Source organism: Urocitellus parryii, chromosome 15 (genome assembly GCF_045843805.1).
Source record: "Urocitellus parryii isolate mUroPar1 chromosome 15, mUroPar1.hap1, whole genome shotgun sequence".
In the NCBI taxonomy this organism is placed as follows: Eukaryota; Metazoa; Chordata; class Mammalia; order Rodentia; family Sciuridae; genus Urocitellus; species Urocitellus parryii.
Window position 1 is genome coordinate 6,856,191 of NC_135545.1, and position 25,868 is coordinate 6,882,058.

The 25,868-nt window shown below is 51.3% G+C and overlaps 2 protein-coding genes across 3 annotated transcripts in view; one reads left to right on the plus strand and one right to left on the minus strand.

The window, feature by feature from the left end:
• Positions 1–15,276, plus strand: part of Il4i1 (interleukin 4 induced 1) — a 39,243-nt gene extending 23,967 nt beyond the window's left edge. The window contains exons 3-8 of the mRNA XM_026406214.2: positions 8,785–9,023; positions 10,341–10,453; positions 11,137–11,338; positions 12,969–13,037; positions 13,342–13,478; positions 13,860–15,276. Coding sequence (XP_026261999.2) covers positions 8,785–9,023; positions 10,341–10,453; positions 11,137–11,338; positions 12,969–13,037; positions 13,342–13,478; positions 13,860–15,099 — 2,000 coding nt within the window. The 3' untranslated portion in view covers positions 15,100–15,276. The remainder of the gene's footprint in view (positions 1–8,784; positions 9,024–10,340; positions 10,454–11,136; positions 11,339–12,968; positions 13,038–13,341; positions 13,479–13,859) is intronic.
• A 117-nt stretch (positions 15,277–15,393) lies between these two features.
• On the minus strand, positions 15,394–25,857 carry Tbc1d17 (TBC1 domain family member 17). Of its 2 annotated transcripts, XM_026406188.2 has the most exons (17): positions 25,631–25,856; positions 25,150–25,248; positions 24,926–25,000; positions 22,319–22,442; positions 21,459–21,666; positions 20,817–20,928; positions 20,570–20,731; positions 19,870–19,998; positions 19,685–19,788; positions 19,225–19,319; positions 18,659–18,775; positions 18,482–18,582; positions 18,296–18,395; positions 16,774–16,871; positions 16,518–16,634; positions 16,076–16,162; positions 15,394–15,996 (listed from the first exon to the last, which is right to left on the minus strand). In XM_026406188.2, the coding sequence occupies exons 1-17, from the start codon at positions 25,649–25,651 to the stop codon at positions 15,799–15,801; spliced, it is 1,947 nt and encodes a 648-aa protein (XP_026261973.1). In that variant the 5' UTR covers positions 25,652–25,856; the 3' UTR covers positions 15,394–15,798. The 2 variants fall into 2 exon arrangements, with proteins under 2 accessions (XP_026261973.1, XP_077649515.1); XM_077793389.1 differs by lacking the exon at positions 25,150–25,248 and having other exon boundaries at positions 25,631–25,857.
• Between the last annotated feature and the right edge of the window lie 11 nt (positions 25,858–25,868).

Here is a 25,868-nt window from a genome sequence, read left to right on the forward strand (position 1 = left end):
ATAGACACCAATCAATATGTGATTGGACCTATGGGGAGGAAGCAACACAAGTTCAAGACAGGCTTTCTTCTGGTGGGACAGTTACTAGAGGTGGAAGAGCAGCACCAAGGCACGGTCCATATTTTCTATAGAATCCTGTCTGAGTGCTGTCATCCGCCACCATATGTAAGACACCACCCCAGCGGGTGTAAATATCATAGTGACATCATAGACTGCATTCCTCTGTCACAGGGCCAGCTGTGGGACTAAGGTTATGCTTCAGTGGTGAAGAGGTGAAGCTCTAGAGTGTGGGTTTGTATGGGAGGGCACTTTGCAGGTAAAGCCCCATTGCCTCAGCCCTCCAGACCCCCATGGGCTCAAGTGATCTCAAGTACTTGAGTCTCATTCTTCTGGGGGATGGAGAATCTGGCCCTTTGGCTTTCCTGAGTCTGTTCAACACTAAGCTGGGCCACATATTTTGGAGATTTATGGCCCAGTTTCCAGAAGTTTTCCAAAGTTGAGGTCATGAGTGATTATTTCCTTGGACTATCTTTGGCACTAAAGAACAAGAGTTTAGGGGTGGGGTTGTGGCTCAGTGGTAGAGTGCTTGCCTCACATATGTGAGGCACTGGGTTCAATTCTCAGCACTGCATATAAATAAATAAATGAAGTCCATCAACAACTAAAAAAAAAATTAAATACCAAGAGTTTAGTTCCAGCAGAAGCCATAGGAGAGGAAACAATGAACTAGAGGAGAGGAGCCCTGACTGCCCTAGTGGCTTTTCCCTAAAAGCTCTGCCAGCTAACTGTCCTTTTTCTGCTGTGGACCTTCTTGCCTGTCTGATCCCTTTGCCCAAAGGAAGTCCTCAATTTCCCCTAGAAAACAAAACAAAAAAAAAAAAAAAAACTGCTTGTTTCACTGTTTTTGGAGCATGTGCTTTACACCAGTTCTGATCTAGCAATGTAGTTAGGAAATGGAGCAATGTTTCTCTGCCCATCACTGGCAAGAGCCATTCAGATGTGAAGAGAAAAAACTATTTTGAGCAAACGTTTCATGTGTGTGTGTTTAATATCCCTATCACTGCCGGGCCCAGTAACGCACACCTGTAATCCCAGCAACTCTGGAGGCTGAGGCAGGAGAATCACAAGCTCATGGCCAGCCTCAGAAGTTTAGAAAGACGCTAAGCAACTGAGGAGACCCTATCAAAATGAATTTTTGCTAAGACTGAGTGAAGTAAAGGGCCACTGGGTTTAACCCCCTGTACAAAAAAAATATATAACATTCTTATTTTCTTGCATATTAAACAAGGGTAAGGCTTAATTACTTTTATAGTTGGGTTTTTGTGTGTGTGCAGGTGGGGGTGTGGGCAGGAGGGATTTTGTTCCTTGTACCTCATGTACTACTGCGGAGCTATACTCTCAGCTTTCTTGTATTTAAAAAATAAAAAACAAATTGGAGTTCTAATATTTTCTTCTCACACCCTGGAGGACCTTGGGGACCCCACTTTGAAGAACACAAGCAAGATAAATATGGATCACTGTGCATAGTTCTCTGGATCCACAGGGAAATGGCCCCAGCAGGCCTGGGGGAGTCAGGGAGGGTCCCCAAGAACAAACAGGATTAGCACTCTACTGGGGCCTCCCTTAGCATGATGGCTTCATTATAACTGCAGTTTGTCCCTTTTCAGGAAGAAAACAGGCAGATGTGCTTCCTTGCCAGTCCAGCATTTGGCCCCTCCTCTTAAGTTCCTCTTCATTAACTATTATGAAGACAACAAACAGGTGGTGACTAGATTTGGAATCCAAGGCTTTTAAAGGTGATTCTCAAAAGCTCTCCCTGCATTCCTTTACCCTGTTAGGGATGACCCTCACCTTACAGCCCAGACCCTTCCTCTAGATGATGTCCTTAAACCATCAGGCTCAGCTTGCATGGGAAAGGTCAGATTTTTTAAATGGGTATAAGTTTCCAGAAGAAGAGTAGCCTTGGACCCCTGTGGAAAGTTGGGAATAGATGGTTCCCTGGCAGTGGCAAGCTGATGGTGTCTTAACAGTAAGTCTTGGGAGTGGGGAAGCCTAAAGGCAGTAGATGCCAGTTTGCATGGTGTGTTTCCTCACACCACAGCTGACTTCTAGCTGTCCACGTGAGGTTGGTGAACACAGATTTGAGAGCGGACACACACCAATTCAGAAAATACATTCACTTCATGAGCATGTGTAATAGGGTAAAACATACTCAAATATGAAGAGGTGGTGCACGCCTGTAATCCCAGCAACTCTGGAGGAAGTTGGGTTTCCTGGAATGGAGCTCAGTGGTAGACTGCCCCTGGGTTTAATCCCTAGGTACTGCAAAAAATAATATTTATTAAATTGTAGGTATCTTTTTAAGACTGAGTTACTTACAAAACAAAACCCTGAAAATTTAAATCAGCTCTTGTGAATCTGATGGAGCTAGCTCCAGCGTGCCACTGCTTCTAAATTTTAGGGAACCCAAAAATTAAGAGCTTTAAAAAAAAAAAATCTGGGGCTGGGAGTTGTGGCTCAGCAGTAGAGTGCTCGCCCAGCACATGCGAGGCCCTGGGTTCAATCCTCAGCCACACACAGAAATAAATGAATAAAGATATTGTGTCCAACTTAAAAAAAAAAAAATCTGCCCTTGCCAGTCATGGTAGTGCATGCTGCCTATAAATCCAGCAGCTCGTGAGGCTGAGGCAGGAGGATTTTGAGTTCAAACCCAGCCCCAGCAAGTTAGGGAGGCCCTAAGCAACTCAGCAAGACCCTGCCTCTAATTATAAAAAAGGACTGGGATGTATCTTAGTGGTTAAGTGCCCCGGGGTTCAATCCCAGGTACCAAAAAAAAAAAAAAAAGTCCAGCAGTTTGGGAAGCCGAGGCAAAAGGATTGCAAGTTCAAAGCCAGCAAGTTCATCAACTTAGTAAGACCCTGTCTCCAATTTAAGACAAGAGGTGGGGGTGGGGGTGGGGGTGGCTGGAGATGTAGATTGTTGGTTCAAACCCTAGTACCCAAAAATTTTTTTAAAAAAATTGAGTCTGCCCTCATAACCTTAGGGACAGTGGCTCTCTATGCAATTTCTCCAAGAGTGAAATCCCTCACCCTGGGAGCCATGTCTGCTTCTGGGACACCAGCCAGCCCCCGCAAACCCTCCTACTCCCCATAGGCCAAAATAACTCGAGCTTCCCCAGACTTGTCCCACAGCACTACACACCTGGTCTCTTCAGTGACTTATCTGGGTACCCCTAATCCCATTTCACCTCAAGACACCATCTGCCTCAACCTCCATGAATACCAAAAGGTTTTCCTGTGGCAGGAACCAGACCTGCACAGCCTTGCTAGCACTTCACCTGGTCCCCAAGGACCCCATCACAATCCCTGGTTCTAAAAAACCACCAAATCCACAAAACCAAAAGTGACAGACACTCATCACTCAAATGTACTTGTGAACTCCAATTTGATCTTGATTCAAACAAAAATTGTGAGACAATTGGGAAAATATGAACATTGGTTTAGTGATACTAAAGAATTATTGCCATTTTAAAATGTGATAGTGGTATTATAGTTTAAAAAAAAAAAAGTAAGTTCTTGTTGGGTTGTGCACACCTGAAATTCCCATGGCTCGGGAAGCTGAGGCAGGAGGATTGCTAGTTCAAAGGCATCCTCAACAAATTAGTGAGGCCCTAAGCAACTCAGTGAGACCCTGGATCTAAATAAAATATTTTTAAAGGGCTGGGATGTGGTTCAGTGGTTAAGTGCCCTTGGATTCAATCTCAAGTAATTTCCTATCTTTTAGATGAGAGAATGGCAAACTATGGCCCTGTTACTGTGAATAAAGCTTTACTGGAACATAGCCACACCCTCACTTATATATTGGTTTGAATATGGGTACATTGAAACAGAGACATGTGAATTAGAATACATAAATAAATTAAAAGTAAAAAAAAAAATGTGTCCTGTAAAACCTAAAATATTTACTGGAAAAGTTTGCCTTTCCCTGTTTTAGACAAATATCCTGAAGTATTTATTTATAAAACAACATTTGGGATTTGCTTCAAAATAATCCAGTTTGGGAAGGAATAAAATGTAATTAGAAACCAAGGCTATGAGATGGTAGAAGCACTTGGCTTCATCATCCTAGTGTGTCTGTTTTTATATATGTTGAAAAGTTTCCATGATAACACACTTTTAGGAAAGAAAGTCTGCCCTCCCACAGCCTCCCAACTACTCTAACCCACACCAGGACCTGGCATCTCTGACCCAACAAGGGCAGCACGACAAAGCCACTGCCATTCGTTCCAGTTCTGCATATGTCTGATGATGACTTCTGTCCCAGGCTAACCAGAAAGGCCATGGGCACTGAGAAAGCCCCCCACAGCCGGCCATGCAGTGAGTGCCCCCTCCCCCTGCATCTGGGGTCCAGGGGTATTCTGGAAACTGGGGAGGGAGGGACAGGAGGGCTCTGTGGGAAGAGAACCCCTTTCTGAGGGTCAGGCAAAATATCAGGGGCCTTGGGTAAGTTTGTCCTTTGCTCCCTGTGCCCCTGCATCCAGGGCTTGGACCCATGACTTTTCCCTGGGTAATCCCTGTTCCTCTGTGACTTTGGAGTGCTTTGTTGCTTTTTCAGTGCTGGAAAGGAATCCAGGATTTCATGCATGCTAAACAAGCTCTCTGAGCTACACCCATCCCTTTGTTTGTTTTTGAGACACAACCTCACTAAGCTACCTAGGCTGCCCCCAAACTTGGATCCTCATGCCTTATCCTTCCGAGTAGCTGGGATTACAAGCATGGGCCACCTTGCCTGGCTTGGGGAACATTTGAATGTTGACCACTCAGGGTCTTCAGATAGACTCAGAGAAAAGCTTACAAAATGTCAGGCAGTAGCCCAGTCCCTGGGAAGTCTGCATGGTCACTATCAGCATTACTTGCCCTGTTGGGCCACAGAGACCTCCAGTGGAGCCAGGGCCAGGTCTTTGGCTGCTGTGGATATGACCTAAATCCCATTAGAACTATCATTATGATTCTGGAAGTAAACGTAAACCACCTGGTACACTTTTTCCCCCTAAAGACCGTTTCTACCTAGAAGGATTAAAGTTGTTTTCTTGAAATTCCATCTTAAATTCCAGGATTTCCCAAAACTAAGGAAGCAAACAGATAATTAGTGTGGCCCTCTCTCAGTACCACCCCACCTCTCACCCTGTTGTCTGACCTTGGCCATCTGTCTGGGCATCCTGTCCTGTCTCCTGCCCACACCTAGGACACCAAGCCTAACCTCTGCTACTCTTCTTTGTGGCCCATACCTCCCTGATTCCACCCTCACTTTACCCATTTCCCTTAGGAACACTTGGTGGTGTCCAGAGACATTTTTGGTTGTTGCACTGTAGTGGAGGATACGGTGCTATATAGCATCTAGTGGGTAGAGGAACCAATCAGCAGCCTGCAGTGCACAAAGCAGCTCCACCCAAGATTATCTGGCCCCTAATGTCAATAGTGCCAAACTAAAGAGACCCTACCCTAACGCATAAATCTGAGCCAGGTGTGGTGGCATATGCCTGTAATCCCAGCAGCTTTGGAGGCTGAGGCAGGTGGATTGCAAGTTTGAGACCAGCCTCAGCAACTTAGCAAGGCCTTGTCTCTAAATAAATAAATAAATAGGACAGGAGAATATAGTTCAGTGGTAGAGTGCCCCTGGATTCAATTGTCAGTACCAATGAGGCTAGGGAAAAAAAAGATACAAAAAATAAAAAGTGCTGTGGATATGGCTAGGTGTTAAAGTGCCCCTGGGTTCAATCCCCAGAACCAAAAAACAACAACAACAACAAATAATAATAATAATAATAATCATCTGAGCTTGTTGTAGCAGAAGCAGTTGAGAACACAAGCCTGCAGCCAGGCTGCACACACATCAAATGCAGGCTCATCACTCTAGCTAGTGACTTAGCTGGGCGCCAGTTTTCTTCACTGTAAAATGTATTTAGCCTGCAGTTAAATACTACTAAACAGTAGCTGCTATCAGTAGCTCAGGATTTACAATGCTTTATGTGGTAGGACCCTACCCTCCATTTATGCCCCCTCCTGCTCCCTAGATTCTGCCAGGTAAGGGGGAGCAATGAACCGAGTAGCCCATTGCCAGAAGGACAAGGGGGGTTCACTCACCCACCGTGGGGACCCAAACACCTGCCCTGATGTGTGTTAGTAACCCTTGGCTCTGCCACCTCCACCCTTTCATGGTGGTTCCTAGTTCCTTTAACTGGTGTAGGATGTGATGAGGATATGGAGGCCCAGGGTCTTCAGGTCAGGAGCCAGGCCAGCAAGGATTGAGGAATCCCCAGTGCAACTGCTCCCACTGTTGAACCTTGGGCAAGTCTTTCCCCTTTGAGCCTTGTGGTCCTCCTTGCCGTGTTTGAGCCTCAATTTCCTCATCTGTCAAATGCAGGCCTTGTAAGGATCACAGTGCATGTAAAGTCCTGAGCATAGGGTAACCCAAGTGGAGACTGCAGTGGGACAGGTCCCTTAGTCTCTTGTTGCTGTTCATGCTGACTTGAGCTTTTTTTTTTTTTTTTTAATATTTTCTTAGTTGTGATGGACACAATACCTTTATTTTATTTATTTTTATGTGGTACCAGAGATCAAACCCAGTGCCTCACACAGGCTAGGCAAGCACTCTACCAGTGAGCCACAACCCTGGCCCCTGACTTGAGCTTTTTCTGTCAGCATTCAGGATCTGTCCAGCTCACCGATTTTGCCCCTTGGTCACTCCTCCCCAACCCCTTCATCAATTTCTCTGACTCACTCCTATGCACCCAGTCCTCCTGTGTACCCACATCCTCCTTTGATTTACTGCAGAATTTCCCAGCCTACTCTTTCTTGGTAATGCCCCCACCCTAGCTAGAGAACCAGCTGCCTCTGACTTTTCTCCTCAGCCACTCCTCCCTCTCTCTAATCCCTGATTGCTTCTTCACCATTGGTTTAGGGACTTAAGTGTAGAGACTCAAGAGATAAACCAGGCGTGGTTGCGTACACCTATAATCCCAACAGCTCAGGAGGCTGAGGCAGGAAGATTGGGAATTCAAAGCCAGCCTCAGCCAAAAAAAAAAAAAAAAATGAGGGGCCAAGCAAGTCAGTGAGACCCTGTCTCTAAATAAAATACAAAATAGGGCTGGGGATGTGACTCAGTGGTCGAGTGCCCCTGAGTTCAATCCCCGGTACCAAAAAAAGAAAAAAAGAGAGAGGCTCAGAGATGACTCCAAGTCACCTGGTCTCACTGCTGCCTGACATGAAGACCTTGTGGCAAAGAACAAAGGTAGAGGCTCCTGGAAGCCATTTCTTCAAGGTGCCACCCCACACTGTGGCCTGCACGGAGTACATGGTAATTCTCAAGGCAGGAATGGAAAGGAGGGGCAAGCATTCACCTGCTAGGTGGCCACTTAGGAAGCCCCAATGTCCCTGCAGCCACAGTAGCTGACCAGAGGGGCAGGTTCTAGTCTAATCAAGATGCTGTCTATAGGATCTTACCAGGATGCATCCCATCCCATTACACTGTAACAGCCCCCACTTGACAGCAGCACATAGGGACCATAGAGAGGGCAAGACCCTGGGGGCTGGGGATGTGGCTCAAGCAGTAGCGCGCTCGCCTGGCATGCGTGCGGCCCGGGTTCGATCCTCAGCACCACATACCAACAAAGATGTTGTGTCCGCCGAGAACTAAAAAATATTTTTAAAAAATAGTTAAAAAAAAAAAGAGAGAGAGCCAGACCCTGCTCAAAGGGTGGCAGGCACTGGATCCAGGACCAAGGCAGGCTGACCTAGAGCCCACAGTCTGCCCACTGCACTGCTGCCTGAGAGAACACTACTGTTCTCATTCCATAGAGGGGAAATTAAGGCTGGAATGGTATATGGGAAGGGAAATGGAGCCAGCAGGGGCCCTGCAGGCACAGCCATAGCTAACAGAGGGAAGGATTCAGGAGAAAGGAGGTCTGGCCCAGGCACATGAAGCCCCAAGACAAGAAAAACCCTTGGTCCCCCTGCCCCAAGAGTCCAGGAGCAGAGAGCACAGGGGAAGTAGAAACAGGGACCTGGTAACTAGGATGGGGCAGGCTCAGGGGGCAGTCCCCACCCTCAGCATGGTTACCTGAATACCAATTTATCAGAAAATAGAGTGAGTTACTTCCTCCCAATCCCTTTCCCCCTTGGGGAAAAGCCTCTGTTAGCCTCTGACATCTGAGATTCCAAACAAGCAGTTTCATTTCCCCAGCCCAAAGAAAGGGAGGGTGTGGCCAGCTAGTTTAAGAAGAGAGAGGGGCAGCAGACCCAGCTAGTCCTCAGAGAACTGAAGGTAGAGCTACAGAGGCTGGTGTCAGGGTATGGAGAGAGGAGCCTGCAGAGACCTGGACTGAGAGGGAGAGAGGGGAGGACAATGAGAAACAAGAGACTGTCAGATGAGAAGACAGAGAAGGAGGGCAGAGAGAAGAAACAGCGGGAAAGAGGGGCAGAAACCGGGAGATAAGAGCAGAGGCAGGCAGGCAGGAGAAGGAGGGCCAAGTCAGGGGACACACAAGCCCAGAGAGAAAGACGGCTGCAGGGCAAGGGCTTAGCCAGGCACTCCACAAGGAGACAGTCAGGCTTGGGAGAACACAGGCTCTGGTCACAGTGGCCCCTGCTTTTCCTCCACCCCAGACAGCATCTCCCACCTGAGAGTCATGGCCCAGCTGGGTAAGTAAGCAGGGGAGGGGCCATGGGACAAGCGGGGCAGAATCCTGCCCCCATGTGTGCACTGACCCTTTCCTCCTGTTCTCAGCCCTGCGCCTCCTCACCCTTGTGCCAATCCTCCTCAGTCTGGCAGCCTCCCTGGACTGGAAGGTGGCCTTCAGCCAGGACCCCTTTGAGAAATGCATGCAGGATCCTGACTACGAGCAGCTGCTCAAGGTGGTGACCTTGGGCCTCAATCGGACCTTGAAGCCCCAGAAAGTGATTGTAGTTGGTGCTGGCGTGGCTGGGCTGGTGGCTGCCAAGGTGCTCGGCAATGCTGGACACAAGGTGAGAAGTGCTTTTTACAGTCTCCCTGGGAGTCCTGGGTGGAGGACACCATATCCTACCTGTGTAGGCAGAGTGGTGGGGGTAGAAAGAGACCTATTCTTTCTCCTGAAACCCCTGCTCTAACATGTTTGCCCTGAGAGATCTTTGACATGCCCAGTCCCACTCCTCAGTCTTTTTTTCTTCTTCTTTTTTTTTTTGTACTGGTACTTTCCAGTCCAGGGAGGTTGCCAGACTGAACTCAGGGGTACCCAACCACTAAGCCACATTCCCAGCCCTTTTTTGTATATTTTTTAGAGAGAGAGTCTCATTGAGTTGCTTAGTGCCTCACCATTGCAGAGGCTGGCTTTGAACTTGCAATTCTATCTCAGCCTCCCGAGCCAGTGGGATTACACGCATGAGCCACTGTACCTTGCTTAAATCACTCTTTTGGTTGTTGGTTTTTTGTTTTTTGGTACTAGGGATTGAACCCAGGGGCACTTAACCACTAAGCCACATCCCCAGCCCTTTTTAATATTTTATTTAGAGACAGAGTCTCACTGAGTTGCTTAGGGCCTCACTAAATTGCTGAGCCTGGCTTTGAACTTGTGATCCTCTTGCCTCAGCCTCCCAAACCAAAGAAACCACCACTCCCAGCTACTTATCTTTTATTTTGAGATAGGGTCTTGCTAAGTTTCTTAGGGCCTTGCTAAATTGCTGAGGCTGGCCTCAAACTTGCAATCTTCCTGCCTCAGCCTCCTGAGTCACTGGGATTACAGGTGTGTACAACTGCACCCAGCTCTAAATCACTCTAAATATCAGGTGGGAGCCAGGATGGGGATTTGTGTTTGATAGAGGTAGAAACTCCAAGTGGAAGCGACACCTGAGGTCTAACCACAGTGTTCCCTATTGAAATCCAAGAATGAGAATGGGCCAGCCCAGGGACTTCTATGCATATGGGAAATCACCCTATTCCTTTCCTAAACTGGGAAGTCCCTCTGCAATCCAGCCAGTGGCCTTCCTGATGGAAATGCCCATTTTCTGTTGTTCCCAGCTTCTCTCACCACCCATAAAGAAAGGAATCTTTCAACCAGGAGGATTGCAAGTCTGAGACCTTGTCTCAAAATAGAAAGGGCTGGGGATGTAGCTCAGTAGTAGAGCACTTCTGGGTTCAGTACCCTGTACTGGGGGGTGGGGAAAGAAGAGGGGGAGAGGAAGGAGGAAGAAAGCAATCTTCTGATCTAGATCACACCACTGTAGGATGGAGGAAGGGAGGGTCTGGCAGAGGTGGGAAGCTCAGTAGAAGGAACTGAAGGTCCCCACTTTCCCCTCCTCTCTCAGGTCACCATCCTGGAGGCAGATAATAGAATTGGGGGCCGCATCCTTACCTTCCGGGACCGGAAGACAGGCTGGATTGGGGAGCTGGGAGCTATGCGCATGCCCAACTCCCACAGGTGAGGCCTGATCTGGATGCCCCCAGCCCTACCTCTGTACCCAGACACAACCAGAACCCCAATTTTATCCCAGTTCTAGGCTCCAGTGTCTTCATTTGTTTTCATGGAACCCAGAGCCTCATGCATGCTAGGCAAGTGCTCTAGCAATGAGCACAGCACCCTCACACCTAGATGTCCCACACAAATTGGATCTAAGTCTAATCTGCAACTTGATCTTTCTCCTAACTTCATGGTTCCCTGGCACCAGCTCTGCTGTGGTACCTGCTGCAGGACTTAGGTCATCTTATACAGCCAGAGCCCCTAGCCCACACCAGTACCATCCCATCCCCTTCAAGCCTCCCCAGTTCTCCCTCTCCCAACACCCTCAGGACCCCAGGCACAAGCGTGGCCACTGCCTCTGGCCCTTTCCCCATCCCCAACCTCTATCCATCCTGAACTCTGTTCCTGTTCTCAAATCAAATCTGAGCTCCAACTTCATCCCCAGTGAAAACAATCCCTGCTCCTGACCCAGTCCTCATCCTCCTTCCACCCTCAGCCTTCAACATTGTCCACATTTAATTCCCATCCCCAGCACTGATGATCCCAAGTCTACCCCAGCCTCACATCCATACACAACTTCCCTCCTCCAAACCCCACTAGGACTGCCAACTCTGGCCCTCACCCAACCTCTCCCACACCCTCAGGATCCTTCAGGAGCTTTGCAAGAGCCTAGGACTCAATCTGACAAAATTTACCCAATATGATGAGAACACATGGACAGAAGTGAATGACATGAAGCTGCGGAACTACGTGGTAGAGAAGATGCCCGAGAAGCTGGGTTACAACCTGCGCTCCAAGGAGAAGGGTCATTCACCTGAAGAAATCTACCAGATGGCTCTCCACAAAGTAGGTGTCCCCATGTCCTCCTCTACCCTGACCTTCTGTGCCCCACCTTCCCAGTGGTCCCTAATCATCTCCTGCCTCTGGCTCTTGCCTTTAGCTCCCCTGCCACAAGCTTTCCCTTCCCACTGCACTCTGAACTGGACCACCTCACCTTTCTATACCTTTGACTAAAACTGATCACCCAGGTGATGTTTCCTAAATCTATTTCCTGCAACCCAGACCTGTGCCATGTCCCCTCAGCTGTATTGAGCTTAGTATCTTTCCCTAAACCCATTCGTACTCCCAGGTTTCTTCTTACAATGATTCCACCAGCCCCAAGTCATGGGGCAGACCCACAGGTGTCATCATCATCCACACTCCCTTCTTTCCTACCCCCACTGCATGTTCCCACCTCTGTGTCCAGCCCAAGCCCAAGCCCAAGCCCACACCCATCCTCTCCTTGAACCCTCACCCCAGTCTCTTCCATGACTGCCCAGCCTCCTGCACCAGAAGAGTCTTCCCACTCAGAGCTAACCCTGCTCACAGCCCTCTTTGACTCCTCAGACCTTCCAGGACAAAGTCACAGTCCCTAGACTCAGGTGTCAGCTCTGAATGGCCTTACCTCCCCCAGCTCTCCAGCCTCTGCTTCTTTTCTTTTCTAAGAAATTTTTGTTACCCCCAAAGTCCTCCTAGTGGTCCAGATGCACCTGCTGTTTGCTCTTCGAAGCCTGCTATGCTCATCTGTCATCCCATACCTGCACCCCCACCATACCTCTTGCTTGCTCTGCTTTCCTTCCCCACCAAGGAACTCCTGTCTATCCCTTGAGAGCCAGCTCCCCTTCAGGAGGCCTTCCAGATGCCCTTAGGGTGGACTGGCCACAACCAACTCCAGGAGCCCCTTACTTGTCCATTTCCCCCATGGACAAGGGTGAGCACCAAGTCCTGGTCAGCTCTGTGACCTGACACTGATAGTACAGGGAGCCTAGGGAAATGCTAGCTGAGTGAGCGAGAGTGAAGGGCACATCCTTCTGTGGGGAGTTCCTGGTCGGGAGTGAAAAGCAGGTGGACAAATGAGAAGGCTGAAATCTGACCCGAGCGGCAAGGCTTCTGGTAGGAAACTGAAAGACCAAAAAGGGTGATCACTGTGTCAGGAATAGATGAGGCAGGAAGCCACAGTGCAGCAATGAAGGTAGGAGAGCACTAAGGGCAGCCGAGGCACTGGCCATTGTTCTGTAGAACCAGGGCTGCCTTGAGAAAAGTTGACCAAGGAGCTGGTGGGAACCTGGAACACCGGGCTAAGAGGAGGCCAGAGGTTGGTGGTCAAGAGAAAGGCTGGGGAATTACACCTTCTTAGCCATCATGTCTTGTTGGTGCTGACGGCAGAGGGGACTCATCTTCTGTCCATGCCAGCAATGATCCAGAAAGACACAGCACAACTGGCACAGACACAATCCTAGGCTGGGCTGAACAAATGAGGGGTGAGGGGAATGAACACTTAAGAGTACTCTTCCCCATGGTGACAACTGAGTTGCAGTGGAGGGCAGTGCTGATGGTGGAGGCCTGGGGGCTTGAAGGAGTGGTGGATGTCTGGCCTTGGGCAGAACCAGGGGAACCCAGCCCTTCCTGCTGGCACCATCTGCTTATTCCCGGACAGGCCCTCAAAGAAGTCATGGTGCTGGGCTGCAGAAAGGCAATGAAGAGATTTGACAGGCTCACGCTTCTGGTGAGTGGTGGCTTCGATTTTACTGTCAGAAATGAAGGCAAAGAGGGTGTCCATGGGGCTTTCCCAAAGAAGTAAGAAATCTGAGGCTCCAGTGTGACTGCTCCCTTCCCCTGGGCTGGACACGCCCGTTTTTTGAACCTCTTTTTCCCTCATCCATTACAAGAGGGGACCAAATCTTTAAGGTCCAGGGCATAGAAACAGGAGACCCAGCTAGGGAGAGGTTCTCAGGGAAGCAGGGACAGAGCTGACCGCTGGCAGGTGCAGCCTACCTGGGCCCTGATTTGGGCCTTCATTGGCCCTGCAGGAATACCTCGTTTGGGAAAGCAACCTGAGCCAGTCTGCCGTGGAGCTTCTGGGAGACGTGATGTCCAAGGACGGATTTTTCCACCTCAGCTTCACTGAGGCCTTGCGGGCGCACAGCTGTCTCAGCGACCGGCTCCGGTGAGTGTTGGATGGGTGAGGCCAACCCAACCCCAAGTGAGTTGGTGGAGCTGGTGTGAAGGGCCCGGTCTGCAGGGGTGAAGGAATGGGCTAAAGGATTGGAGAGGCCAGTCCCTCTGGTCTGGTCCCGCTTACCTGGGCAACAGAGGTCCTCCAGAGGACCTGGTAAGAAAGGTTCCTGCAGAAGGGTGTAACCCAGAGAAGAGGTGTGGTTTTGGGTCATATATCCTCTACTCTGCAGGTCTCCTGCCTTTGAGGTCCAGAGAGGGGTGGGGAGGATGAGGGGGATGACGGGGGTGCCAATAGGAGCAAGTAACGCGCCGGGGCCTGCGCTGAGGAATCCCGCTGTAAATATCCACTCACGCTTATGCCCGACCACAGGTACAGCCGCATCGTGGGCGGCTGGGACCTGCTGCCGCTTGCGCTATTGAGCTCGCTGTCCGGGCCAGTGCTGCTGAACGCTCCGGTCATAGCGATAACTCAGAGCATGCAAGAAGTGCGCGTGCACATTGCGACCTCGCACACGTCGCGGAATCCGAAGGCACTGACAGCAGATGTAGTGCTACTGACCGCAAGCGGGCCCGCGCTGCAGCGTATCGCCTTCTCACCGCCGCTGTCGCGCAAGCGACAGGAGGCGCTGCGCCAACTACACTATGTGCCGGCCACCAAAGTGTTCCTAAACTTCCGTCGGGCCTTCTGGCGTGACGAGCGTATTGAAGGCGGCCATTCGAACACCGATCGCCCATCGCGTCAGATATTCTACCCGGCACCAGATGAGGGCGCGCTGCTGCTGGCCTCCTACACGTGGGCAGACTCTGCGGCTGTGTTCTCTGGCCTTAGCCCGAATGATGCGATGCGCTTGGCACTCAACGATTTGGCGACGCTGCACGGGCCGCTTGTGTACCGGCTCTGGGACGGCAGCGGTGTCGTTAAGCGCTGGGAGGATGACCCACATAGCCAGGGTGGCTTCGTGGTGCAGCCGCCGTTTCTCTGGCAAACTGACCAGGACAATGGGCAGGACTTCGACTGGGTGGTCCCCTACGGCCGCATCTACTTCGCCGGGGAGCACACTGCCCACCCACATGGCTGGGTGGAGACAGCCGTCAAGTCGGCTCTGCGGGTTGCCATAAAAATCAACACCCGGGAATGGCCTGGGCCTGTGGATAAGGGCAAAGAAGGGCGTGTGGAGATGCATGTAGTAAGGGTCCATGAGGGGCACGTGGAGGGGCACGTGGACCACGAGCACCACGTGGACCACGAGCACCACGTGGACCACGAGCACCACGTGGACCACGAGCACCACGTGGACCACGAGCACCACGTGGACCACGAGCACCACGTGGACCAGCAGCAGCCACAGCCGCCACAGCAGCAGCCGCAGCCACCACCACAGCAGCAGCCGCAGCCACAGTCGCAGCCTCAGCGCGTGGACCAGCAGGAGCCTCCAGAGCTGCACGTGGTCCATGAGACACACGTGGATGTGGTCCACGAGAGGCAGGGAGATGTCCAGGAGGAAGCCAGCTATCCCCCGTGCAGAGAGGGAAAAGGAGAACCCACCCATGGTGCAGCCCATCAGCTCCCATCTGTCCAGCACACCGACCACCTTAGCGGCTTGAATTAAAGTATTTTCAGAAAAAGTCATGTGATTCAGCCCCGTCCCTGCTCAGTTGCTTCCCCAGTTTGCCTGGACAAGAGCTACTAGCCCTGCAGTTCAAAGGGAAGGGGCCTATCCTGGAGCCCCAGAAGCTGTCCCTAGCTTCTTCCTTGACAGGGGGTTCTATGGGGGAAGGGGACAGGACAGACAATGCACTACTAGTGTTACAGTGCTCCCCACCCAACCAGGTCTGTGACAACAGAAAATCTATGACTTCCAGTGGGCTAAACAAATTTAGTTTATTTTTTTTCACATGAGCAGCAGCTGGTGGGCAGGGTACCAGTGTGCAGCTCTGCAGGCCCCTCACTGCCATTACATCCAGGAGGTGCCTGCTGCTGTGGCCCTGAACACCTCATCTTCCACTTTTCCAGAAGCCCCAAATCAGGCTGGCTGGAAAGCCCTGCCTCCACACGCCCTATGGGGACACCTCTTATGTCTCATTGGCCAAGTCCCAGGTCAGGTGGTCAGGCTTGGGCTCTGCACAGGGGCCACATGCCACCACCTCCCCATCCTGGCCATAATGCCAAGTGAAGTGAGAAATGTCAGTTTAATGAAACCAGCTTATCAGGAGTGCAGCGGGCAGTAGCCCTCCTCACAGGTCCCTCCCTTAGCCCCCAGAGGCCTGGGGCAGATAAAGCGCCCATGCAGGCCACTGGTCAATATAGGTTAGGAGTCCGGGCCGTCTTCCTCCTCTGGCAGGATCTCTAGGCTGCTGTCAGGTTGTGGGGCTGTGTCCCCTGGAGGCGGCGGGGCAGGCGGGGCCCGTGTAGGTGATAGTGGCAGTGGGGACACCAGGGGCGAGGGGCTGCGGGGCTCTGAGAGTGGCACCAGACCCAAAACCTCCTGCACGTTGTGGGGCAGTTCCTAGGGGTGTGGAGGCAAAAAGTCAGTGGTGAGCCAGCAGAAGAGCTGGGAGACCACTGTGGGGAGAGCCAGGACTCACCCGGCAGGCAGTCAGTTGCCGGTAGAGGGCCTCGGCACGAGTCAGCACGTCTTCCACGCTCAGCTTCATGGTCAGCTCGTTAATGTGCTGTGGGGAGGGAGTGGGTCAAGCACTATTCTACACACCTGCCTGCTGGGGAATGGAGGGAAGATAGGGATGACCCTGTAGGGGCTCAGAGCAGGGCTGTGGGGTCAGGGAGTCAGGCTTCTCAGTCCTACAGTAATCATTCCCATTGCTCACTGCTGGCCAGATATATTATAAAATGAAGGGGCGGGGCATGTCCCCATTCACCTATTCCGTGGGTACAATGCTAGGAGGCAGGCATAGGAGAAAGGAGAGAACAGCAGATCCACCCTGACAGTGTACACAGCCAACCATCCATTCAATAGTCCAACTGTTGCACAGGCAAGGCATTGCCAGGGACGACAGGGGGAGCCCTCACCTTAAGGATCTCGTTGGAGCCAAAGCCAGACAGCATGAGGGTGTCCCGCTCCATGTCCAGGATGGCGCAGGCTACTAGCAGGTGCAGATTGGGACCGGGAAGCCCTGTCCACAACACCTGGGGGTGCCAGAAGGAACCTCTGCCTGAAGTCCTACCCAAGTCTGCTTCATTCAGGTCTGCCCATCTCCCTCCAACCTTCCAGCCCCTCCCACTTCTCCTTCCTCTTCAGTCCTCCCACCAGAACTGGCTGGCCCACCTCCCACAGCCGAAGGATATCCGGGAAAGGGAATTCCCTCTTGAACCAGATGAGTAGCCACCGGAAGCAGAAGCAGAGAGAACCAGAGTCCTGGGAGTCTGGGGGAGGACAATGCATGACTCAGCTTCACCCAGAGCAGGTGCCCTATAATAAGCAAATTCAAAACCCAATTCCCCCCAAACTCAAAACCAATTCAAAAAAAAAAAAATTCACAACATGCTCAACAGCTGGACAAAGCCTCTGAGTCGTCCTGGTTGTCAGGCCCTCCCTGGGTGCAGGCAGGTCATACGTGCAAGCTTGGGGGCTTCAGAAGCCCACTCCAGCTTTCCCACCATGCCTGCCACTCTCCAGAGGAAGTGCACTACCTCCACATCTTTCACTCTGACAAGATAAACACTCCCAAGGATAACAAAATCTTAGCCACCAGTGCTGGTGAGGGTTGTAGACACTGGCCCCCAGAAACACTGTTGGCCAAAATGTCAGCTGGGGTGATAACTTTGCAGGCAAGTGGCGATGAGGACATCAGTTCAAAAGATGGCACATAACTCTTTAACAACTGAGGAGGCTGAGATGGGAGGACCACAAGTCCTAGGCCAACCTAAGCAACTTATCAAGACCCTATATCAAAATAAAAACTAAAAAGAACTGGAGATGTAACTCCGAGGTAAAGCACCCCTGGGTTAAATTCCCAGTGTGGAGGTGGGGGGGTTATAAAAGTTTTGGCAGTGCTGGGGATGGAACCCAGGACCTCACACATGCTAGGCAAGTGCTCCACTACTAAGCCACACCCCAGCCCAAAAGCCCTGGACATGGTCAGTTCCCTTTTTGAATTTTGACCTTAACATATCTTCCAGACTATTTATCCTGATAAGAAACTGCAGATGTCCATCAGGATAAATCAGTTCCATGTGTCTTTCAGGGAAGAGAATTCCATGCATTTAGAGGATCTCGGACACATTCAGGCATAGACAATTCCACGCATTCAGCTGCAAAGAGGCAGCTCAGGTCCTCATGCCCCAGAACGTGAGGTGAGGCGTTTATCTCCCTCCCCCAAGAGTCTTAGAGCTTCCTCAAGGAAATATCATAAATAAATTACCTTATCATCATCTTTTACTTTTTTCTTCATCTGAATTTTCAGCATTTTTTATATTGAACAAATAGCTTATAGATAGCATGCAGCAGCCCCACCCAGGAGTCACAAAACCAGTTTCTGATCCTGGCCTAGGTTGAGCGGGAGCAGGATGGACAGAGATGGTAGATTCCCTGTTTCTGAAACACCCTGGGCAGACCACGCTGTAGCTCAAGTCCCTCAGGTGGAGGGAAGCATGGGGGTGGCTAGAGGATCATGGGCAATGCCAAAGCTCAGTTCCAAACTGCCATTCAGCCCTTACACTTAAGTTTCAGGATCTCTTGTTCAGATCAGCACCAAGCATCCCAGACACTTTCTGTGGCTACTAACAGAGAATCTCTGGCAAGGTCTGTGAATCCCTTGCCTACTCACCCACCAGCCCTAAGGACATACCCAGGAAGTCGCACAGTGGCTGGTCCAGCACCCTCAGGAGCAGCAGGAGTTGTCCGAGCTGCCGCTTCATGGTCTCCTGACTCTCCTCAAAGTTTCCATGCTGCAGGGAGAGGAAGGCAGGGGGTATCAGGAGCCCCCAGCCCTGACTCTCAGAGGTCTGTTTCCCACTCCTGTAGTGGGCCTTACCACAAGGTCCATGAAGCCACAGAAACACCAGAAAGCATCCACTTCACTCTGAATGACGTAGAGGATCGGGGAGAGAAGGTCACTCATGCCCTGGACGTAGCCTGGGGGGAGGGGGGCAAGGTCAGGATCTAGGGCAGAGCTCCTTCACCCCACCTCCACCCGGGGCCAGTTCCGCACCAAGATCAAAGTGGTACATGCAGTACGTGAGGAGGATGTCATGCAGGAGGCCCAGCCCTGGGTTCTCGGGGCCCTCGTAGAATTTGTTGGTCCTGTCAGTGCGGCTCACATCTCTCTCTGCAGGAACCCAGCGCAGAGTGCAAACGTAAAAAAGGTGAGGCCCCCGTTCCTCCTGGCCACCAGCACCAGCCCTGCCTCCTCTGCTCCCTGGCAGCCCCCAGCTTCAGCGCTCGCTCTGGGGCAGGAGTGGGATTGGTTCCAAAATCATCATTAACACTCCTGCTGTGAGGCACTGGGCTTCAACTCACCAGCTTACCCCATCCTGCCGGCGAAGAAACCGAGACCCAGAGAGGTAAAATCACTTGTCTAGACCTCCCAGTGACAACTGACATTTAATCCTAAAGGCTCCCCTGCCCCCATCCCTGGCCTGTCACCCCAGGCCATTTCTACCATGCTTCACCCCCATTTCCCTCCCCAGATGACCTCATCCCTGCCCCAGCCCTCCTCGCTACTTCCTCTCTCCCACCCTTTCACCTCTGCACCACCCCAAAACCCAGCACACCCACCAATGAGGCTGCGGTATCCATGCAGGAGTGAGTTCCTCCGCTCCTGCTCGGGACTCACAGACTTCCACTGCAGCTTCATGCGGAAATACTCATCCCTAAGGAGTAGGGAGGGCAGAGGCTAGACCACAAAACTATTACGACTAGTGACACAGCATGGCCCAGGAATGAAGCAGCAATTCAGACTGGAGACAGACCACATGGGGATGGCAGGTCTGACTTGTTCACCACCATATCCTCTGGCACAGCACAGTGCCCAGCGTATGGCAGGCTCAAAACCAGTGTTCATGGAACAAGCCTATTGTCTACAGCATCCCTGTGAAGAGCCAGGTGCCGTGCTGGCTCATGGGACATGCTGTTGATCAAGAACTCCAATCCACCTGGGAGACTTAGGGAGGTGGAAGCCAAAGCTTTGAAGGGCAAAACTGCCCCAAGAACACAGGGGCCATGTTTCCTCACTCACGTCTTCTTGCGCACATGGGCCTTGTGCTCCTCAGCTGAGCCTTCCCAGCTGAGGTATCCCAGGAGGAACTTCCAGGCCTCTCGTCGCAGGCTGGGGCTCAGACCCTGTGGGTAGAGTGGCAGAGGTAGTTCAGTGGATCTCCTGATGCCACCAGCCCTGCCCATCCCGCATCCTCTGGTGCTCACCCCTGAGAAGATCCGGTTCTTCAATTCAGGGACCTGTTGTAGGCGGCCCTCAGGGCCCACGTGGAGGGCCCATTCCCCTTCTGTGACTGGGGAAGCCCGTTCCACAGCTGGCCGTGGCCCCAGTTTTACCTGCAGTACACAAGGAGGTAAGCCTGGGGCTTGCCACAACTGGCCCTTAGCACCATCTCAGTCCACCTCCAAGGGAGCTCAGAGCCCTTCTTAGCTCAACAGACCATTAATAATCAGGGACAGAAAATAGCTCCCTCCCTGAATCAGCAGCAAGGCCACCCAAGGCAGGACAGCCCCCAGTGACAACAGCCATCGGGTGTGCTCTGTGCTTGGCACGGCCGAATGTGCTTCTGTCAGATCACTCCCCTTTGCTATTTTTTAAATTTTGGTACTGGGGTTCAAACCCAGGACAACTGAGCTACAGTCTCAGCCTTTTATTTATTTTGAGGCAGAGTCTTGCCAAGATGCCCAGGCTCGCTTTGAACTCATGATACTCTTGCCTCAGCTCCTCAAGTTGCTGACATTACAGTTGTATGCCACCATATCCAACTGAAATTACTTCTTATGCAACCCCAGAAGGGGGTGCCACTACTGTCCCACGTTGTAAGGAGGAAATAGAGGCCCAGGAAAATTAAGTCATGTGCCCATGAAACAGCCAGAAAGTAACAAGCAGGGCCCACTTGATACTTACACAGGATATGACCTCGAACCCAGGCTCAGGCTCATCATCAGGTGGTGGAGGAAGGTCAGGGGAGGAGGTCCCCTCAGGGTGTGGCTGCAGCGCTCCTCGGAAGAAGTTGGTCACTCGGGAGAAGCTGCTGAAGGTGGTGGAGTAGGGGTCCTGGAGGAAGCGCTGGGCACAGAGACAAAGATTATCACAGGTTCCATTGGGTCCTGCCCCACTCCCACCCTGCTGGCCTGGTAGAGAGGACACTCACAGACACCACGTTGGAGCTGTCCTGGTCAAAGAGCTGCAGGTGGTGAAAGGAGTTGGAGAGGGCGGAAGAGTCGTGAGGGAAGACAAGGTAGAGGCGGGAGTCCTGCGGTGAGCTGGCAGGTGGGAGGGGATGCACCGGTGATGCGCGGTGGAGACCCAGTGTCCTGGGCTGTCCAGGCACACATCTGTTCATTTCAGCATCCCAGCAGCCCTTGAGGAAGCCCTCATCTCAGGTATGTTATTGCAGGGAGAGGTCAGGGACTAGAGCTGGGCAATAAGGGACTGCACCTCCCTGGCCAGGGTGACTCGACTCAGGGATGAGCCTGAGAGGCAGCTGTGGGATTCTGCTGGAATGTGATGGGAAGATGTTTCCATGCAGGCTGTTGCTAAGTCTGGGCTGCTAGGGGCCTCAGAGAATGACAGAAGCTCAAAGGGAAAAGAAGCAATCTCTAGCACTGTGGGTCCCAGGGCCTGACTGAAATCCACACTACTCTTGGGCTTCTCAGTTTTGTTATGCCAGGCAATTCCTTTTCTCTTCCTTTAAGTCAGTTTGAATTGTGTCTTCTTTGCAATCTGAAGGGGTCAAGATGCAGCTGCAGAGGGCCAGGGCCTAGTCAGAGCCTAGAGCTGAGAGAAGGCTCACCTGGCCAACAGCAGGTAGCGGCTGAGGACACGCAGCAGGGCTCGGGTGCCCCCACGGTGGAAGTGCAGAGCAGGCAGCGAGCCTCCAGCCTGAGTCACCAGAACCAGGTAGGCCCAGCTGAGGCCTGGCTTGGACCGGCGTATGGACTTGAGCTCCCCCAGGCTCACCGAGAAGGCCCAGGAGCCCTGGGTGGAGCTTGGCTCTGCACCTAGGAGGACAGCACTGTGTTGGAAGCAGCGTGGAAGTACAGAGGCAGCCAGGTCAGCACAGTTGTCTCCTGAGGTCCCACCAAAAGTGGTTCCCATGTCCTAATCTTTTATAACTGAGCCACCTTATATTTCTTAGAGAATAAAACAATAAAATGGGAAAGAAGCCTGGTAGATATGTGCCTGTTCCAGAACCTTCTCAAGTTCCTTACAACCTTCAGGGTGAAGACTATATTCCTTAATCTGCTACTTGAAGTCCTTCAGGTCTGTTCCAAATCAGATTCCTTTCTGTCTCACCTCCAACCTCCTTTTCAGTTCAGACCCCACACTCAAACCACAACACCCCCTGCACTCCTTCTTCTGGCCTTGCTGGGAAAGAAAATTCCTGAGTGTCCCTCAGAGAGGTAGGACGTGACCAACCCTGATAACCCAGTTATCAGCCCTGTTGTAGCTGATAACTGGCTGCATCTGTCACACCCACCAGCCTAGAAACCTTCAGGGGTAGGACCCAAGGGGGTGCCCGAAGCCAATCCACTCCACTCTCCTGGGACAGGAAGGTGGTGCCAGGTGGGTATTCCAACTAAGCAACAAAATCTTTGCCACTGAGGGCAAGATGTGTTCCACCTGCCTCCCAGGGACACCAGTTCAGCCTACCTTCTGTGGGTTCTGAGTGATGTGGCCGTGGCCTCACTGTGCTGATGACAGCCCAGTCAGGTTCATAGCCTGGGTCAAAGGTAGGTTCCTCCTCAGAGGTGCAGGAGTCACCCCCACTGGAGTCCTTGGGGGAGGAAAGGAGGAGAATGAGGTGCTACGGATTCAGAGTTTCCAGATCTGAGCCTAGAGTCTCTGTTAGAAGGCAGTCCATTTGAACAGGGAGTAAGGCTAACAGTGGCACAGCACTCGAGCAAGGTCACCCAGCATAGCCAGGACTTGAACCCAGGTCTTCCAGTGTGTAGGGATGAATGCTACTGAGCAAGTAGCTTTGCAGTGAGACAGTGAGACAGCGAGACTGCAGTGCTTAAAGAAAGTTGCTAGCACTTAACAGGGAACTGCACTACAAAACCACCATTAGATGCCAATCACAAGCCTGGAGTATGGCTCAGTGGCAGAGCATTGGCCTAGCATGCATGAGGACCTGGGTTCCATCTCAACACCACGAAAGAAAAAAAGAGAAAGAAAGAAGGAAGATACCACTTCATACCCACCAGAATTGCTGAATTAAACAGACGATAACACGCGCTGGCGAGGATGCAAAGAAATAAACCTGCCTACACTGCTCGTGGGAATGTAAAATGGTGCCACTGCTCTGGAAAGCAGTCTGGCAGTTCCTCAGAAGATTAAAAAATAGAGTTACCATGATGAGCCAGCAATCCATTCCTAGGTATGGGCCCCAGAGAAAGAAAAATCTATGTCCACACAAAAACTCAGACATGGTCACAGCATATAATTCATAATGGCCAAAAGATGGAAACTACCCAAACATCCATCAAACTGATAAAGAAGCAAAATACTGCATATCCAGGTGACATGAAGGCCAGATACTATTCAGCCTCATGAAGGAAAAGGGCCACACTACAACATGGATGGTCCTTGCAAGTATGAGTAAAAGGATTGCATGATTCCATTTACAGGAAACATCTCAAACAGGCAAAGTCAAACAAAGAAAATAGATCTGTGGGAGGCCACCTGCCCATGAGCTAAGCATCCCCTCTCAACCTTGAGTAAAGGGGATGTTGATCTGGCATTGCACACCATGCGCTGTGCAAAGCAAGTGGCCTTTACCTTCACTGGGCAAAGAAGTTTGCTTCAGCTCTGGACTTGAGCCAATGTGATTGAACAACCCCCCATTTGAAACCTTATCCCCTGCCTTATTTGATGAAGAACATTATATTGAACCTCCTTTCTGTGTCTCCCTCATAAAAATAAAGAGATTCCAGGTGCACACTCTTTTCCAGTGCTCTCTCCAGTGTGGAAGCTGACTTTTAAGGTCACAGAGCAGTCCCGCTCTCGATATGAAAATTACTTCTGTGTCCTGTGCCTTTTCACCATTTTCTTAGCTTAATGTTGCAGCCAGCTCATCTCGTCAGCACGGGTCATTGGCATAGATCCACAATTACAAGCGGCTATGCACAGACAACAGGGAGTGACCACCAGGAGGCATACTGTTTCTTTGGGGAATGACAAAATGTTTTCAACTTAGTGATGATGGTGAATACATTGGACTACGTGCTTTTTTTTTTTTTTTAATTTCTAATTAGTTAGAACTACATGCTTTAAATTTTTTACTTTATGGGCTGGGGAACAGCGCTTGCCTAGTATGTGTCAGGCACTGGGGTTTGAGCCTCAGCACCATATAAAAATAAATAAATGAATTTCTTACTGTATATTAAAGTGTCCACCTATATGTAAAAAATAAGTATTTTAAAAAAAGTGTTGGGCTGGGGATGTGGCTCAGCGGTAGCGCGCTCGCCTGGCATGCGTGCGGCCCGGGTTCGATCCTCAGCACCACATACCAACAAGGATGTTGTGTCCGCCGAGAACTAGAAAATAAATATTGAAAATTCTCTCTCTCTCTCTCTCTCTCTCCTCTCTCTTTAAAAAAAAAAGTGTTATGGTGAATTATATCTCAACAGTGAAAAAAAAATTGTTTACTCACAGATTGTTATGAAACTAACAAAATCCCCACTATGGGGGCTGGTACACAATAAGAGCCATAGATGGTGGTTGCTCTTAATGGTGCCAGCTCAGGGGCTGCTGCACAGATTCTGTGAAATGGTGCAGACAAGGGCTGTGCTGAGGGCTAAGTAGAGTGAAAGCCAGTAGTGCTGGTGATAACCCGTGAAAGACAGGAAAGGGACAAAGTATGTAAGAACTGAGGGGAGGGGAGAAGTGGATAAGAAACCTCAGTGAGCTGTTCTCTACCATGATGGCAGACTACACCCAAGAAATGTCAAACTCCTTCAAGCAACTGGAATGCACAGGCTCAGCTCTCCCATCCCACTCTGGCAAGGCTCCCCCAAGGAGCAAAGGGTACAGGAGCAAGTGTCCTCACAGCCATGAATCTTATGGTCCCCATCCTCTTCCCTTGAATGGGCATTTTCAGCCCATTTCACAAAGAGGAACAGTGGAGCAGAGAGTTCCTAGTTCTCAGCTAGGCTCACACATGCCCCCACAGGTGTCTAGGATGGTACCCAGGTCCCTCAATGCCTCTGCTACTCAGACCTAGAAAAGAGTAAGAAGCGGGATTCGATGGAACCCTACCTTCTTGGAAAAGAGGATTTGGGTGGAATCTCCAGCCTCCTCTACAGGAGCCCAGTGCAGAAGGACGTCATTGTCCTGGGGTAAATGAAGAGGAATTAGTGGGCTCTCCAAACCACCTTAAAGCTTTCAGTGCAGTTTCCCAAATAATGCAGTCACCACCCTCACTCAGCCTTCCACACCCTACCACCCCTGCCTTCTGAAGGCCCTGCTTTCTTCCAGCCCACCTTCTCCACGACACGGATGACGCCAGCGATGAGCGAGTCCGGGTCCTGATGCTTTTTGGCGCTGGTGTGCAGGTACACACCTCCCTTCTCAAACACCACCTGCCGGCCACAACCAGGGAGGGTAAAACCCCGCCAGGGCGGGCTCGTGAAGGGGCGGCACCGGAAGGGAGCCAATGGGAGCGGGCCTGGGCGGAGCTAGTCCCAGGGGCGGGGCCTGGGGCTCTGCGGAGGGGATAGGGAGGGTGTGACCAAACCTGAAGACCAGACCCGCGTTCCGGCGTGGGTGCGCCTTCCAAAGAGGGCGGGGCTAAAAGGCAGGGTGTCCCTCCGGACAGCCAAGCGAAGGGTGACAGCGCGTTTACCAGGGAATGGTGTTTGCTAAGGCTTTGCCTGGTTCCCATAACCCCTGCACAGCCAGTAGACTACCGAAAGGGGGAGGTTTGTATAGACAGAAGCGAAGGAATGGGTTCTGAGTACTTACCCTGTAGCCAGATCCCTCCATAGTTGCCACAGAGGCCCCACTGCCCCAGCTTCCTTCTTTTCCGGGTCAGTGTGGTGTCACATCCGGAAAGGACACTCCCCCTCAAGTCCAGATGGTGGTAGCGCCCTTACCATTCTAAAGCAGGAGTGGGTGAGACCACTTTTCAGAATGGGGTAGTTGAACTTGAACTGCAAGGGTTCGAGTCACAAGGCATAGACGTTGAAGGTGGAGCTGTCAG

What these genes read in the sequence shown, in the direction of transcription:
- Tbc1d17 (XM_026406188.2), bottom strand. Translation starts at nt 25,651, where the DNA reads ATGGAGGGATCTGGCTACAGG. An exon ending in TGGATACCGCAGCCTCATTG is followed by an intron (nt 18,776 to 19,224) that starts GTGGGTGTGCTG and finishes GGGTTCCTGCAG; the next exon opens with AGAGAGATGTGAGCCGCACT. An exon ending in GCTCCAACGAGATCCTTAAG is followed by an intron (nt 16,163 to 16,517) that starts GTGAGGGCTCCC and finishes CCCTCCCCACAG; the next exon opens with CACATTAACGAGCTGACCAT.